The sequence below is a fragment of the Phoenix dactylifera genome, chromosome 12, assembly GCF_051530095.1.
Source record: "Phoenix dactylifera cultivar Ajwa chromosome 12, Ajwa_hap1_PhDact_Kaust_v1.1, whole genome shotgun sequence".
Taxonomy (NCBI): Eukaryota; Viridiplantae; Streptophyta; class Magnoliopsida; order Arecales; family Arecaceae; genus Phoenix; species Phoenix dactylifera.
The window spans coordinates 17630116-17647648 of record NC_143201.1 but is presented as its reverse complement, the minus strand read 5'-3'; the positions used below and the strand labels follow the sequence as shown (position 1 = coordinate 17647648).

At 38.1% G+C, this 17533-nt stretch overlaps 1 protein-coding gene across 1 annotated transcript; it reads left to right on the top strand.

Moving 5' to 3' along the window:
- Positions 1-5663: 5663 nt before the first annotated feature.
- LOC120111876 (uncharacterized) lies at positions 5664-17004 on the top strand. Its single transcript, XM_039129959.3, has 2 exons — positions 5664-6612; positions 15368-17004. Exons 1-2 carry the CDS (start codon positions 6344-6346, stop codon positions 16761-16763), a joined length of 1665 nt encoding a protein of 554 aa, XP_038985887.3. The 5' UTR covers positions 5664-6343; the 3' UTR covers positions 16764-17004.
- Positions 17005-17533: the final 529 nt, after the last annotated feature.

Sequence of the window (17533 nt, the reverse complement as noted above, 5' to 3'; positions counted from 1 at the left end):
CCATACACTTTGCCACATGATTGCTTGAGCAGTATACATGAGCAGCTCGGGATAACTCAAAAAAAAATTTCTTTGATTTGGAGCCATTTCTTTTGATTTTCTGTCCTTAATTGAAGAGGAGCTTCTACATTTTTCTTAATAAAATAATGATGTTATAAAAAAAAGAGAAATATACAAAAGGTGCATTGATCAAAAGCACTGCTCTTAATTAATTTAAATGCAAGTCGCAAACTTCAGACATAGTAAGTATCAAGTTGCTAGATCCTATCAAATATCCATGTCAAGACTAAAATCTTTTCAGACAACCATTACTTAGTAGTTCAACTCATTTTATTTCAAGTTGAAGGCTTTCTTAGTAAAAATGTTTCTTGTAGATCTAAGCATCTAACTAGAACATTGGCAATGTATTGTGCTCATGCTTTCTTTATACGCCTTTTCACTGGGATAAGCCATAAAAAAAAAATTATGAAAAAAGCCAAAGAGTTCCATTAATAGCAACTATAAAAAGTTATTTTGATATAATCATTTTGCAATGCATAGGAATACTTTTCTTCGATTAGTTATTTGGCAAAAAAGTTGTTGCCTTTATAGTGTAAATTAAGAAAGATATCTAAAAATCTCTATTTCAAATACATGTAATGACAAGTATGAAAGCACAAGGTCCTACATCATCAAAGTTATGTGATTTTATCCATTTTTTTTTATAGATAAGCAGATCTTTATTGTTATCTTGCAATATTTTACAATATATTTTTATTTAGTGTTTTCAAAAGGATGTTGTTTCATTGGAACTTTTAAATCTTATAATCATGTATGAGTAATGTTTTCCACATGGATATGATCAAAAGACACTTACGCATGTCATGAACTACAAAAACCTTTGTTAAAATGGATCTTGCATCCAATGCACATAGCACCCACATATAAAGTGATATTTTTGATATTTTTGTTGCTAACAAATTTTTGCAAGCCAAGTTATATGAAATTCAGATAACATGTATATATTGCGAGTTTGATCGGGTAAAGATAATTTATGTGTGGTTTTCTTACCATTTAAAATCAATCTTCTTCACAAGTTGGATAAAGATTATGATTACACGACCATTAAAAATTTAATATATATCCTAATTTTGGAAATTTCCTACAACTAGAATTTTAGAGGATTTGCGCTCATTTTTGCATGGATGACTGCAAGTAGATAATTTGTGAGACAAAGGATCCATAGCAAGACAAGTTGAAGAGAATTATGTGACATGGTTACTTGGCAGCTTTTGATATGCCGAAAAAATGTTAGTAAGATTTTCTTTTTATTTAAAATCAACCTCTTGACCAAATTGAATGAGGGCCAGAGCTACATAGTCAACAAGTTTGCCCCACACCCTTATCTAGGAATTTCCTATATTTAGGGTCATAAAGGTTCACACTCAAATTTTGGTAAATCAAAGTATAGCTTCAGCATTATGTATTGTATAAGAAAATAAATTCTCTCTCCTCACCATGAAAGAGAATTTCAAATACTTTTGGCTTGTTATTGAGTTGACTAAACCAATAACATACTTCACACTTTGATTATTAGGAAAACAGTTTTTCCAACTAAGTTTGTGTTTTTTATTAACAAAATTAAAATTACATACTTCTAGTTCAGACAAATTCTGACTCCTCATAAATACTCAATGCCACATCTTTTGAATGTCTTTTGTAAGCACTCTTCTAGTGGCATCCATTACTTATATTTTTTTCTTAGAATGCAAGTATAAAAATGTCGATCACTTGAATAAATTTGACCACCTTAGAAAAAAGCAGAAAATTGAATAATGCATGAAGAATTTATCTTAGTCCAAGCTTGAACATTTTAATATTGAGAGTATATGAAAAGCAAATACTAGAAGTTTTCATATGAAGAGTTATATCATATAACCCTTGATATGTCTCTTATTTTAAAAAATAAACTACTATTTTTTATCTTATTTTCGCACTTTCAGTTTTTTTTTTTCCTTTTTTTTCTTTTTAACTGCAAAATAAGTGCTTAAATTTAATGTCCCCTCTTGACCCTTCAAGAGCTAACTAATTAGCATATTAATTACCTTCGTCAAATATATGCGACACTTTGAACACCTAAAGAACTCTAAGGTTGCTGAATATCACTAAGAAGAGGGTAATGCTGTGGGGTTGTAGCCCTTGGATTCTTGATCTACTGAACCACAGTAGTCCTACTTTAGGATCTCCACAGAGGACCAAAGATTTTGTTGGTCCATAAATCATCTCATCACTATGCCACTTTATATGCACCCTTGTTTTGATAGGTGCATTCTTCTATAATACTCATAATAAATAAGAAAGAAAGTAGAAAGGTAGATACGAGACTAAATGGAGATTAATTTTAAACTGATGAAAGTTATATTTATTTAACCTACAGAATAATCTCATTCAGTGGATTGACAAGCACTCATTAAATGCACTTTTTTATCAAATAAATCGTGTACTTCAAATGCTCATGAGAGAGATTAGAATAGTAATTACATGAAGTCCTTCTAAATATTAAAAATGAGGAGGCTTGGTCCCCCTGAGAATCTAGCTTTACAGCTCAAACTCTGCAGCTTCCAAGTGGTTGTAGTCAACGGGTAAGCGTGGAACGGGGACAAGGAATGGGAGCCAGCCCTTTCCAGGTTCTCAACTTTGTTAGGCTCATAAAATTGGCTTATAGAATTTCAGAAAGTATAGTTTAATATATCCCATATTAAACTTTATAGAACAGTGATTATGTGAGATAATGCTGCTTTGAATCTTGTGACAGCCATAAACGATTAAAATAAATATAACAACAGCTAAAAGTTTACAACATATATAGTGGTGTCCTAAATGGTTCTTATTTACACCCATGAAGCCTAACAGTCTTAGTTGGCGCATGACATATAAAAATTGTAGCTTCCAGACTGAATAAATAGTTATGCTTGTGTTTATGCAAAGCTTTCAACAACTTGAGCTACAATGTAATCAGCACAATAATTCAGCTATACATTTTTTTTCCTGAGAAAATTTGATCATATATTATCATCTTAAGAATGCTGCATGTTGAGATATTCCAAACGAAACGACATTGTTGGCTAGATCAGATATTTGGCTTCAGATAGATAGACAATGGGTATATGATATCTATGGATGTCTTGCCTCAAAACCCAACACCCAAGTCCGAAATGCGGTACAATTACACACTCCTAAGGCAGATCCCTAGAGAATATGTCAGGCCTCAGATGAACAAAATTCACACAATGCCAACAATTATAATTAAATCATTCCACTAACATTAAATTATCGACTAGTTCAATTACATATTTTTCGATGTTCATCGATATCAGCAAAATAAGAGAAATAACTAACTAACTAATGACTAGCTATACAAACTCCACGTCCCTTCTATTCGAAACTATATGCCATGTGACTCTGAAAAAAATAAAAAGAGTGAATTTTTCCAGCCTAGTAAGAATCCCAAATCACTACACCATAAATAATAAGAAAATAATCAATTAACAATACTAGATAAATAAATATCGTGTCGATACTTGGAAAGCTCATAAATAACATGCACATAAGTTCACGCGCGCGCGCGCGCGCCCACACACACACACACACACACACACACACACACACACACACACACACACACACATATATATATATATATATATTGAAATGTAACCAATTGTTCAACAATAGTTTCTTATATTATGTTATCCGTTTCTCATTAACTTGATTTTCAGATTTTTCATTAATTAACATCCAGCTTTAGGTTAACCAAAAATATGACCTAATTCGAGACTGCAAAATTCCACGCATAAATCCATGGTGGCTATTCCCATATGGCCTATAAAGATTCCACACGTAAGCCTGTAAAAGCTATCTCATGCGTAAGCTCATGGAGACTATCTCCGTGCGTCTGCTTATGGCGCTATAATGATTTCACGCATAAGCCCGTGAAGGCTATCCTACGCATAGGCCCGTGAAGGCTATCCCCATGTGTCAGCCTATGGTACCACGAGCCCAAAATATCTGGTTATTACAATGGAAACCTATTGCCTTGTTGTGGATGCAAACCCATGTTGATCAGATTATTAGTTTATGGTCAAATATTATGTTATGCAAATATATGCTGCAACTTTTGCATGAAGCGCGTCCGGACTCTGGAGTTTTCTGTGCGCTGCACAGGCATGCAGTCTTTCTTGCAATTAGTCAAGATGCCAACAATTGAATCATTTGTTGGTTAAAACTTTTCCATGCAAATGATCACTGACATGAATGGTGTGATTGGGCGCAAATGATCTGCCACCTGTTGTCCTTAGCAAAAAGTGCATGGTTGCTACATCGATCCATCTAATTCATGTTTTGGTCAACTTATAGGTAATATATATGCCCTTATATTCTCATTACAAGGGTCCTACCATCATAGCTGAAACCAGCTTCCAAAAGTTTTTGCTATTTATGCTGCAATGCATCATTTGCGCAAGATTGCACCAAGTAATTTTGATCAGAGTTTTTTTTCTCTCTTTTCTTTCCTTTTTTTTTTTTTGTCTTTTTTGGGTTGGGTCCGTAGGGAGCAAAGGCAGTTGATATCCTTGGAGCTGCCTCACAGGGATTTTGAAATCAAGATCACCTCACAAGCAGGCAGGTGACATTTACTCACCCAAGGAGTCATTGGCTTTGTTTACTTGATTGTAAGTAATTTTTCAGGTGTAAGAAGTTTTAAATCTCTGCAATATCCAGAATATTGACATGATTAACAAGCACTTTCAAGGTTATCTTAATCAATGGCTAAAGGATTGGCAGCATCCTTTATACCACCTCTTCTTTAACTTGCATAGATCAGCAAGGATATGGTAACAAAATTAATGTTCAGAAATAGTTCACTGATAGCAAATTCCAGTGCTCATAGTCTAAAGGTAGTTTCCGCATGCCGCCATTTCCCCTTCTTTCCTTCTCTTCTTCTTCTTCTTTTTTTTTTTCCTAACAATGGGGAAGTTCACTGCACCTTTATGTCTCCTTGTCTTCTCCTTTATATGAGAAAAGCAAAAACTTAAATTAGACTGGGGTCCGGATAATACCTTCTAGTGATATCTTTAGCAGATGCACTACATAGATCTAACAGGATACCCCAACACCAACTTTCTAGATGTGGACAGATTCCTATCCGGACTAGATGGCACTTCTCAAAGTGTGAGACCATCACCTCTAACCAATGATGTAGCAGAATATAGCACCCAGCAAGAACATGAAGCAACTTCCACTAGTGAATCATCTTCCTTCTCCGAAACCTAACTGTTATTGCCCAAAAGATCAATCTCCTCAGTCTTAAAAACCTTCAAACCAATATAGCCAGGTTGCTTAATTTAAACTCGAACATAAATTACAAAGATAAGCCAATAGACCCTGTAATGTAAGCTCAACCTTAAGATTGGCCTTGCACACCGCCAATCACAAATGCTTGTTTCTATCAAGTGCTTGTCTTGATGCATCATTACAGAAACGCGCAGTTATAAAAGGCGGGGTGCACGACCGCATCGTGCATGTTGTGTAGGATATGATTTCTCCTCCCGGCAGTCCCACCTCTTGACCTGGAGCAGAAGTCCACCCTAAGCATCAATTTAGCTCAACAGAGGGGATTTACCTTTATGTGCACAAGAATTCATAAGGATTGCTTCAATCCATAAGACCAATTCTAACTGTTGCATGCCTCCCATTATTCCATGTCAACCATGCCCCAGAATCCAGACCACATACATCTAGCAAAGTTGGCGCTACAGAGCATGCACCCATTCTCAGTACAAATCATCCACCTCTTGGGCGTTGTAGCCCTTGCAAATGCTCCCATGGTCCCGAAGAAGGACTCTTTTTACTCTTTTCATGCACTTCTCGTCTCCCGTTACCATCACTGCCTCTTCTACCTTCTCCCATAGCCCAACTCCCCTTTGATCTATCACTGTCTCATCCATAATTCCAACTAGGAAATACCTCAAAGTTAGAATGCATCTACCTATGGCAAAAAGAGAGTTCATTTATCACGTTCTTACCTGTGAGAAGTAAAAAATAGCTTTTGCTTATTTAGGACAGGACCCCTGTCTTTCCCGGGAGAAGGAAAAGACGGTCTCCGGCCTGGAGACTGATAGATCCGCACTGTAACGTCTTGGACGGAATCCCGAACTCCGGCCGCCGGCGACTGAGACGCCCTGAAACTTCCCGCTACGAGCTGAGCTCCGCAGATATGCTACATTAAGGCCTCCGCTGCCGCAGCTGCTGGAGATCCGAGGAGCTCGAGAGATAGAAGAGAAGGGAAGAGAGGAAAGGAGCAGAGATGGGGATTTTTGGAGAGGGGTCGCGGTGGTGCTTCTGCTCGGGTGGAGGGAGGTCGGAGAAAGTTAAAGGTAGCATCTTTGCTACCAAAGGCCCCGCCTTTGCCGCCATCTCCGGCGCCGGTGGTGGAGGTGGCGCGGGGACTGGATTTCTTATCCACCGCAACCTCCTGCTCACCAGCCACGCCAACCTCCCCTCCGTCGCCGCCGCCGAGGCCGCCGAGATCCGCCTCTTCCACGGTCGCCTCCCCGCCCGCCTCGTCCCCCATAGGTGCATTTCTAACTCTTGTTCTCCAACCAATTTTCTTGTTCTTCTTTTTTTTTTTTTTTGCTTATCATTTGTGTTTTAGTTGATGATCGTTGCAATGTGTTGCTCAAATCTTAGGTTTTGATGGATCATTGTTCTCCAGTTTCTCTAGATTTATGCTCAAAGTATCAGTTTTGTGATAGGTTAGGACTTGGGATTACAATTGTGGTTTGATTTCTTTGGGTGGAAATTGGGAAAACATGCACCTGTGGCTGTGGGGCCCCATTGTTCGATTGAGATCTGATGATCTTCTAGCCCATGCATGTTGGAAGTTACAACAAATCAAAACATTTGGTAATGGGTAGTCAATAATTATGTGGTAATGGGCTGCCTAATTATGTGATAATGGGTAGTCAATGTGTGGTAATGAGTAGTCAATAATTGTGTGGTAATGGGCTGCCTAATTATGTGGTAATGGGTAGTCAAGTGGTATAAGGCTGCCTAGTTTTTCATTTTGATAGGTAATTAGAAAGAAATTACAAACTATTGTGTGCTTTGAAAAGAGAGTGGTATAGTCCGTAGACTTTTCTTAACAATGGGTAATGCCATTATCGGTCATTAAGATGGTGAGAGCGATATTTCTGTCAATGATGGTGTATTTTCTTGCTACCACCTGGAGTTGAAGTGGGGTAGGAAGTGGGGTTTTCTTAGGATCATTTGAGTTGCTGGTTTCACTTCTTTGTCAAGTTAAACCAGATCGTATTCTCGACAAAGTTCTCGCCCTGCACTCAAGTCCAGGTTGGATGCATTCATCCTACTTCTTTAATAAACAACATGTCAAATGCTGGGGAAGATGATGGTTTATTGGTGGCATCATTTAAGGGGTGCTTTTGGCACGCTACCTGCTTATGTTTCTTTTGTAGAAAAGTATGTTTATGATCCTCAACTTTGTACCAAGGTTATACTCAAGAAAAGAAAACTTTGTATAGAGGATATCTTTGGATCAGCCCTTTCTTCTAACTTGAAATGGTCAAATATAAGTTCCCATGGTTTGTTTGCGACCATGACCATTTGCTTTATATGGTATCATATGTTATGTTATCACAAGTCCCTCATTGCATTAACAGATGTCAACTTCCTTTTGTTTTGTTGTGGGTGGATTACACTCTGGTAGCTTTAATTATGCTTATTCATGTTGATGTTGAATTATCAAATTAAGCGTGTTTATGCATAGATTAATGTGGTACTTATTTCCATGGTCGTCCATCAGGGGAAGATATCACCTGATGACTATATACTCCCATGGGTATATCATTGGTGATATTTTTTTCAGTAGGTTGTTGTAGTGCCAGATCTTCTTCTAGATGGTGCCTTTTTCCTTTCTCTATATACTAGGTTTCTCCTAGAAAGCTAAGTTACTGCTTTCTCTTCCTGTTGGATATACTTTGTTTGAGCTATCTCATACGAGTAGTCCTTTTGATAGAGGAGAGCATAGTGAGCTTGACCTACATGTACTGTTCTATTTATTCTTCCAGCTTGTCACTCATGTGCTTACAGTCTAAATGTCTATGCTATATAATCTTTATTGTCTGTGCACTTGCAGATACGACCATCATCAAGATGGATTATTTTTCATTGAGTTTATATGAGATTGTCAAAGAGTCACAACCATACGAATCATAATGAGGTTTTATATCCTTGATGATTGAATATTGTTAGCTGAAAAAGTTTGAACTTTCATAAGTTGATTGGCCATTTTGGCCTACAATACCCAAGATTCATCAGCCATGTGGATTGTTGTCACAAATCAGTACAACATTTTGTCACGCCCCAAATCTACTACTTGAGCTGGGCACATGACACAACTGCACGTTCTATAGGGCATGATCACTTTAGACCTGAATAAAATTCTCAACAATACTATAAAAACATAAAATATTGACATCATTTTGCAAAAAAGATAAATTAGTTCCACTATCAATAGATAATAGAAGTTGTCTAACTATAGATTCCAAACATTCAATTGGTATCAGAGATGTTCTAACTATTCTACCTTTCATCAGTAACCCCAAACCTTAGCCGAGTATTAAGCATCTTGTGACTTTGAAAAGAAAGCTAAAGAAATGGCATGAGCTAATAGCTTAGTAAGAATTGCAACCCCCACCCCACCCCACCAAAACCAACATAAGTTTAATTAAATGACAGTTAATAGCAATTACTTTGCAACAAATATAACGTTGAAAAAATATTAAAATATTGTCATAATGAAATGTATATTCCAGTTAACCAACAAATGCAACCAAAATATAATTTCGTTCAACAATGGTTAAAATAAGCAATTTAATATCATCTCCTAATGTTTTGGCAACGTTTGATTCAACAAACATCTTGAGAGTGTAGAATAAGTAATTCAAGTTATTTTCGAGTTTGGACTAGCCATGGCCATGTCTCGCTTGTGGCGAGGCAATCAATAGTGTCATGCTCCAGCCCCTGAAGAGGCAATTTATAGTATCATGTTCGAGCTTGTGACAAGATAGTCTGTAGTGTCATGTTCCATCTCGTGATGAGGTGATCTATAGTGTCACATTGTCGCCTACAATGAGGTAGTCCATAGTAACATGGCTAATCTAGAGCCCACACCCACCTATTCATCTCAAGAGGATAAATTAAATAGATTAAGTTATTTTGCACTTTGGACAAACAACGTTCCCATGATGGGGCAACAATAAACATAGCTAGTCCAAAGCACCTTACCCAATCATCCAATTGTGCGGGTCTCAATTTTATTAGTTGGATACATCCATCATGCTTACAATATTAAGGTGCAAAATATTGTCATATTCTATGCACAATTAAGTTCATATATACCGTGAAACATATGCACATATCAAAGATTGCATGTGTATATAAGCAAGCCTACAAAGGGATTCTTACCTCTATTGGCAGCAAAACCTAATCAAGGTATGCCAAGCAGACTAAAAGTACGCCTAATATATCCAATTAAATAAATATAAATACTTAGCCTAATTATAAAAACTATATACCCTTGTGAAATTGGAGGACCAATTCACCATAATTAACCACCCCAAAAGCATAACTAATTTAATTAATCATTTATTAATTTTTCAAAATTTTTAATCTCAATTTTTTTTTTGTTTTTGAAACTAATCCTAGACTTGACTTTTCTCTAACCTATCCCTAAGACAAGCTACATACACCTAAATTAAGGAGCAAAAGACTACTTAATCAGTGGTTTAGAGTTTGAAACCCTATGCCAATCTTCTTGCATGGATGGGCATGTCCTTACACATAATCAAACCAACCAAAATTAGAGAAAATACTGAAACTACTTAGAGAGTAAGGGTGCTAATTAAGGATTAAGGATGGAAATTACCTTAAAGGGTTAGGGGTTTAGAAAAAAAGAGAGTTTGTGGTGGTGGTGGTGGTGGTGGTTGGCATTTGCGGAGCACAAGAGAGAGAAGAGGTGGTGGAGGCTCACTGTGGGGGAGAGAAGAAATAAGGGGAAGAAATACCATGGGAGAGAAGAAATAAGGGGAAGAAGAGAAAGAAGGGGATCAGGTCTTGTGATGAAAAAGAAGGGGAGAGGAGACTACCATCTCGCTTGGCAAGTAAGGGAGAAGGGTAGGGGGGAAGACTGGTATGATGGGAACGACAATGGGCGAAATTAAGATAAAGAGGGCCATATGTAGGAAAGGCGGTATGACGAGAGGAGAATAGATTTAGATTGGAGAGAATAGGGGGCAGGGAGTGGATTCGAGCATTTGTTCGACGGTGGGTCTGACGAGGAGAGTGGAAAGAGCTCTGTAATCTTGATAGTAGGGAGAGGAAGACCGTGGAGCCAGAGTAGGTTGAGGAGAGATCAAATCGGGGATGGGAAGGGAACTAGGGTCTTAGCATCTAATCAAGCCTTGGCTTGCATGCTCGGGTAGATCAGTTAGTAGCAGATGGGATCCGGCAAAGAGGTTGGTAGGGCAAGGCAGCGAACTGGAGAGAGATAATCAGAAGCAATGATGGAGGTGGTGCTTGGGGAGATAGGATGGGAATTGGGGTTTTTAGGTGCTGGGCAAGTGTCAACATCCAGTGCCAAAGCTAATGAGGGCACGACAGTATCTAATGAAGGTTTAGGTGGTAGCAGTGAGAAGGTGACTGAGGAGATCAGAAAGCGAGATGGAGAAACAACAGAATTAGGGAGAAGAAGAAAATGGGGAGATGGCGAAAGGAATTTTGGGTGATTTTGCGCACGCCCTGCCTTCGTTGGCATGTTTGAGCGAGGGTATCGAGCAGCAATTCCATGCACAAGAGAAGAGAGGCGAGGGATTCAACCAAGATATGCCATATCGTACCAGTTCGGTACCAGTGCATAGTACAAGGGGTGTACCGATGATCGGTACGCCAAATCAGCACTCGTATTGGGCATACCGACACAGTAACAGGGTGCCACCGGTACAGAGCCCAGTACGAAGAATATGTATTTTGAATTGAACAATTACATGCTCAAACCTGCCCCCTTTTAGATGGTGAATCTGTGCATGCCTACCAATTTGAGTGATGGTTCCTCACATGCCCAGCCCACAGGGATGGGTTGACCGGTCCAGGTGGGAAAGAGCTTGGTTGACTTGGTTCAGGCTAGTCCAACTGATCTGGTTCTCACACAATTTATAGAGAAGCATTAGATATGAGTTTTCCTTGAACAACAATCACAACAATCATCATGACCTTGATGACAGCCACTGTTATAATCTCTATGATAAGGGACATGAGCACTTATAACAAACATCAAAGGACAACAATGACACAAAATCTTGATGAGTCTGGCCCTTCCTCTATCGCAATCAAGTGTAAACCTTTCTAGCATTGGACTAAGTTTGGAAAGAAACTTTGCGATTTGATGCTTATTTTTCTTGGCCTTTCTTGCTCAGTTGTAGCACAGACCAAGATTGACACAAATTTAATATTTTCCTAATCTTATTTGGACTATTATGGTACTGATCTGTGATAATATCTACTTGTTACAACATTAAAATTGTTTTTGTACAAGTTATGGATTTCTGATATTTTTTGTCCGGAGGAAGAGGATGCCTATTAAATAGTTCTACTTTCTCTGCGAAATCTAATTACATCACATTTGCACTAATTTCTAGCCCTATAGATTGCTGCAGCTACATCATTATTTCTTGGATCCACTTTTCAAAATTGCTTTCTGTTTTTTGGAGCATTATATGGAAAATATTTTATATTCCCTTCTTCATTTAGAAATATCTTGACTACTGATAGGATAAAAAAAGCCACGATGGAGGAGAAAGCCTAAGAAAACTTAGAGAACACTTTGTGTACCAACTTCTGGTGGTGATAGAGATCAGACCATGTGATGATCCTTACAAATTTAAGAATACATTTATAATTGTGGAACAATGATAATCAGATATGCTGGAACTTCTAATACAAGGTGCTGCAGATAAACAGCTCAAATGGTTAGCAAATCATGCCACATCATTGATTAACATGCATGCAATGATGTTCACATGTATGTGCCATAGAGTACATTTTGTAAATGGAAACATGGGTGGATTCCCACCTTTCTTCTCCACAAAATGAAGCCCTATAGGACACCTCTCTTTGCACTTGTGCATTGATAAGAGAGGCACCATCAACGAGGAATAGATGTACTGCATTCATAATCAAATGTTGCACACTGTGAGGGTGAACTGAGTTTTTCATAGAGATCAACAACTAGATCTAAAAGTTCCTTCTCTTGTTTTCCTTTACTTGGAGAGAAATGAGTGGGAAAAAAACAATTTCCTTCACCTTCTTTTTAACTGGAGTTTTGGAGTGATATTCAAGTCTAGGAAATAAGATGGTCGTTCCAGTTTGATGTCTTTTGGCAGGGAGAATATTCAGAGTGAAACAGTTCTACATCAACTTGGGGAAGAGAACTAAAAATAATTCAAAAGTCCCTTTAAGTGGCCAATAAAAATGAGAAAAAGTGAAAACAAGATGTCTGTTCGGAAGGAATGTAAGGGAGAAGTAGAAGAAGGAAAGAAGAGAACAGACAAGACAAGAGAGTACGTAGGCGTGAACAGATGAGATAAATTGGGCATGGACCTTTCTTTCTTTATAATTTACTATGATGAGCACTTTGGTGTTAGTGCTTTAGTTTGGTATTTGGCTTATAATTTATGGTGAAATGTCAATGCAGTTCTATATATCAAACATTTTTGTGTAGGCTTTTACCAAGTTAACTGAAACTTTAAATTGTTAGCCTCTGATTCCATGAGCTTCAACAGTTAACAAGTATAGTACCCATTAATTGATTGGCCTTTCAATCTTCAATCAGATCCCTTTCTTTCTCAAAGTTACCTGGCCTAGAAATCTGGCACCAAAAGATGGGGTTAAATAAACTGGTTAACAGGTTGGCAACCATAAGACGGCCATGAATTTCTCATACTATCGTGTAATGCATCGTCACATAAAACCAACCGTCATATAGGGCATACGATTATGCTTAAAGTAAGTTAGGCTACCATCATGTATCCAAAAGACTAAAATATCCTTCTAGTGGTGGTCAACGACTGACTTTTGTTAATCAACTTATGTACATAAAGTAGGATGTTTAAAAGTTTGACTTATATTTTTTTCGTTCGATACAGTCTTGTGTTTAAGTTTTTGCTTAATCCATTAATTACATGCATGGGTCACTAAGGTCTGTCGAATCGGGCCAAATCGCTCGGTTTAGGCAATGCCGAACTGACCGGATGCAAAACCAAGTCGATTCGCCTAATACATTCGGTTTCGGCTCCATACCGGCCAGAACCTTTACTGAGCCGGCCGGAGCCGGTCTGTTACCGACCGGAACTAATCGATAAGTGTCCGAACCAGCTAGAACCGGTCAGTTCGGTGCAGACTCGGTGCGAACCAGTCGGTTTGCACCGATTCAACCCAACTCCGAACCAGGTTGACACTGTGGACTTGCTCTTGATGTTTTTTAAAGCATCGGATGTCTGTTGGGAAAGCCTTCCAAACAACATTTTGAAAGTGGCGGCTCTCTCCGCTGCTTTCGCTTCCCAAATACTCTAAAAATAATACTGATTCAGGCTATTAGAAAGAAGATTCAAGGCTAAATAAGGTGTGCTTTCTCTCTCCTATCTCATTTTCTCTTTTTTTTTTGGAGGGGGCCTGAAAAATAGCTCAAAAATTGAAAAATAAGAAGACATCGTAACAAAATTTTTTATTTGGGCTTGATTTTTTTATATGTTATAGATCTATGGACGATCTAAACGTTGATATAAAAATTTTTAATTTTTGAATTATATATAATTTTTAAAAATTAAAAAAAATAATTTTGGATTAAAAATAATTTTTTAAAAAATAAATAAAAATTGAAAAAATTAGGGGCATGCAAGCTACTCTCCATAAAAATTTGGTGTCGATTCATTTAAGTTTTGATGCGATTATGTGCATAGTGGTCTAAGCCTAAATTTGGAAAAAATTAAGAAATAAGTAGTGTAGGATCTATAAACGTATCAAATTTCAAGTCATATACTGGATCTTATCATCTGCAGTCACAAACAACCTATGCCTATACGGATACGGATATAGATATGGTGTGTTTGAGGCATCTTCCAATGGCTACTACCCTATGCAATCCAAAGCATCTTATGTGTCAAATTTTGTTGCCAGCATATTCAGATAGGCTTCTCCATAGTCGTATTATCAACTAAAGCTTCAGCGAGAGATCCGAAAGTGCTTATAATCCGGTGCCCGTTCTTTATGGGGTGAACATACAAAACTACAATACCGTTTAGTTAGAGGGATGGGCTGATGTGTCTCCTGACATATGCTAATGATCCGAATATCTATAAGAGGCACGCTATTCGACCCGATTTTAGATATTGGTATGCATGTTGGACTTTAATCCGGATATCTACAAGAGGCATCGCCACTCGATCCGATTTTAGATATTGGTATTAATTTTTAATTTTCACATCACTACTTGATTTGAAAATTTTTATATTGTTTATTTTATGATTTGTATCATTTTAAAGCAATAAGATTCATCATCTAGGTTAAACCGAAATTATAGAAACATCAAAAAATATATATAAAAAAAGTCAGAAAAACATCAAATTAGACTTAAAATCATTGAAAAAGTTCAAAAAGAGTGATTACCAATTAAATATTCTTGAAACTCCAAAAACAAAATTGAGCGTGCCGGCCCGTGAACCGGCACGCCCTACTCGTACCGGTTTGGTACAGTACGGAACCGGTATCAAACCGTACCGGACACCGACCGCTATGGGTCTTGATACCGGTCCGGCGGACCTGTGGGTCACTACTTATGATCTTTTTTAGACTTGTCATTTGACCACCCAAGATTAGTTATGCTTTGCGGTTATTCACCTGGCCAATTCCTATAGAACAAAAAGTGGATCTTTATGTTGGTTCATAATATAAAATGCCAACTAAATTTATTTTCTTGGACAAATTAATCTTTTGACTACTAGTTTCCACTCGGGATAAGCCGCTTACACTTCTAGTGTTATGAATTTCAACTAGGTTCCATTGCATCATTCTTCTAAACATGCATGTATCTATTCATTAGAACATATATCTTTTATTCACGACAGGTGCGTTGACATGACTGCATTTATGATCGGGGCGTATATTCTTCATGCCTCTTTTGTTTTTCTTTTTTTCTTTTTTGGGTTAGATAAGCAGATGGAATACTTGTCCTAACTTCGATTTGTCATTTTTGTTCCAGATTTTTCATTACCAGTTCTGTTCTTGATCTTACAATTGTGGGGTTTGATACTGTGGATGTTGACTCAACTTCACAGGGGCAGCAGCCTCATTACTTGAAGACCTGCTGCAACCCGAGCCTTGATCTGGGCAGTGTGGTTTACCTTCTAGGGCACACAGACAAAAAGGAGCTGATGGTTGGTGAGGGCAAAGTAGTGATAGCCACTGACAATCTCATAAAACTTTCGACAGATGGAGGGACATGGTGCCCAGGATCTGCTGGTTTTGATGTCCAAGGAAATCTTGCTTTCATGGTCTGTGATCCAATGAAACTTGCCTCATCTCCTACTGCAAGATCATCATCTGCATCTTCTTCATCATCTCTATCCTGGAAGAAGGATTTACCCATGCAATTCGGGATTCCAATTCCTATCATCTGTGATTGGTTGAATCAGCACTGGGAAGGTAGCTTCGATGAGGTCAGCAAGCCCAAGTTGCCTCTTATTCGATTGATGTCTTCTGGACAGAAGAATGAGCATTCTTGTGCTTCTTTCACCATGCGTAGGGTATTCAAGTCCACTGAGGAAGATGATGATATTTCATCCGCACAGATAGCTTCAAAATCTATACATCAGATTGGATCAAGTAGTTCAGCCAATGCAAAAATTTCTCAAGGGGAAAACCAACTTGTTGATTTATGTGCAGCCCATGAGCAGGGAATACCGACTCCCGAAATCTTTGAATCTCCTAGGCTGACTTCTGGGCCAGTTCATGAGATGGAACATGCCCCAGTACAGCTCTTGGATATTAATTTCCCTCCTAGAGCTCCAAGATCTATTGTTCTGCCACTTCCCCTCAAACAGTTGTTCTCTAATCAAAATAATGTTGAAGAACCTAAACTTGGAAATCCATCAAGAGAAACTGGTCATGCAATGTCGGAGGTGCCACACGCCAATTCTGAAGCAGATCATAAGGTTCTTCAAGTTGGTCCATGTCCAGAGGATTGCTGCAGTGAGGTGCAGTCGAGTTCATCTCCATTGGTGGTCTCGGAATTTCGAAATGAGGGGGATGGGTTTAGTAGCGGGGAGGAAACTATGTACTCGGCTGAAACTATGGAGAGCAGAAACATTCCGAGTCCCAAGGAGAGCAAGCTTCAGCATGTTGGCAGGAGCCAAAGCTGTGTGAACTACAGCAGATGGAATTCTACTCAGAGGAACTCGGCAGCACGGAGGGGTGCCTTACAAAAGCAGCGCACTATAATCCCCGTTAGAAAGACACGCTCACAAGCTGTGCCTCAAGGGAGTCATGATTATTTCAGCCCGACTGTCTCCTCGAGCATGAAGAAGAGGAACAGCACAGAGCAACCGATGAGGCCCCGCCAAAGTGTTGTTCAAGTGTCTCCGAGATGGATGTTCTGATCGCTTGTTTGTCAACGAAGAAAACAGAGAACAACCTATTCCTTATATCTGCTTGGTGTTCTGTTGAACTCTCAGCCACAAATTGTTTTCTGGCAATGTAGTAACTAATATTTTTTTGTGATTTTATGTGCAGAATGTTAAATGAATAAACAGATCCACTCAAGGGTCCAGATCTGATGGATAGAAATGAGTGTGTTTCAGGTGATTATATTAAAAGGGAAAATGTAGCATTGCTTCTTTATCTTGGATTTGCCCATTTACTGATCTCTTCTTAGGGAAAGCTTTAGGATGCTCTCAAATGATATTTGCTGTAGCAAAATTTCTCAAACAGCATCCATATCGATAAGTTTTAATACCTTGTTTGATAACCGGACGTGGCAGTTCATGATTTTCACCTTAATGATTTTGCTTAAATTTGTCTTCTCAATATTTTTATGAATATTACTATATTTGGTGATTAGATTGGATGCTACATTGTAAAAATATTTTTATGCCTGAAGTTGCACCTGCATAATATTTGGATCTATCCTATAGTGAGCTTATGGTTGAGTTGTGCAGTGAATTTCTGTAAGAAGTTGCTTTGTTAGGTGGCATGTTGTCCTCGTAGATGTTCTTAGCTAAATTAAAGTTTTGAAATTATTGTTGTAACCAAGATAGCTCTGCAACTATATTCAGTCGATGCTTGAAGTATTGTCGTAACTAAGGCTCTTAACCTAATTTATTATTTAGTTGTTGTAACAAAATATTTTATCCACATGCATATCATGTTC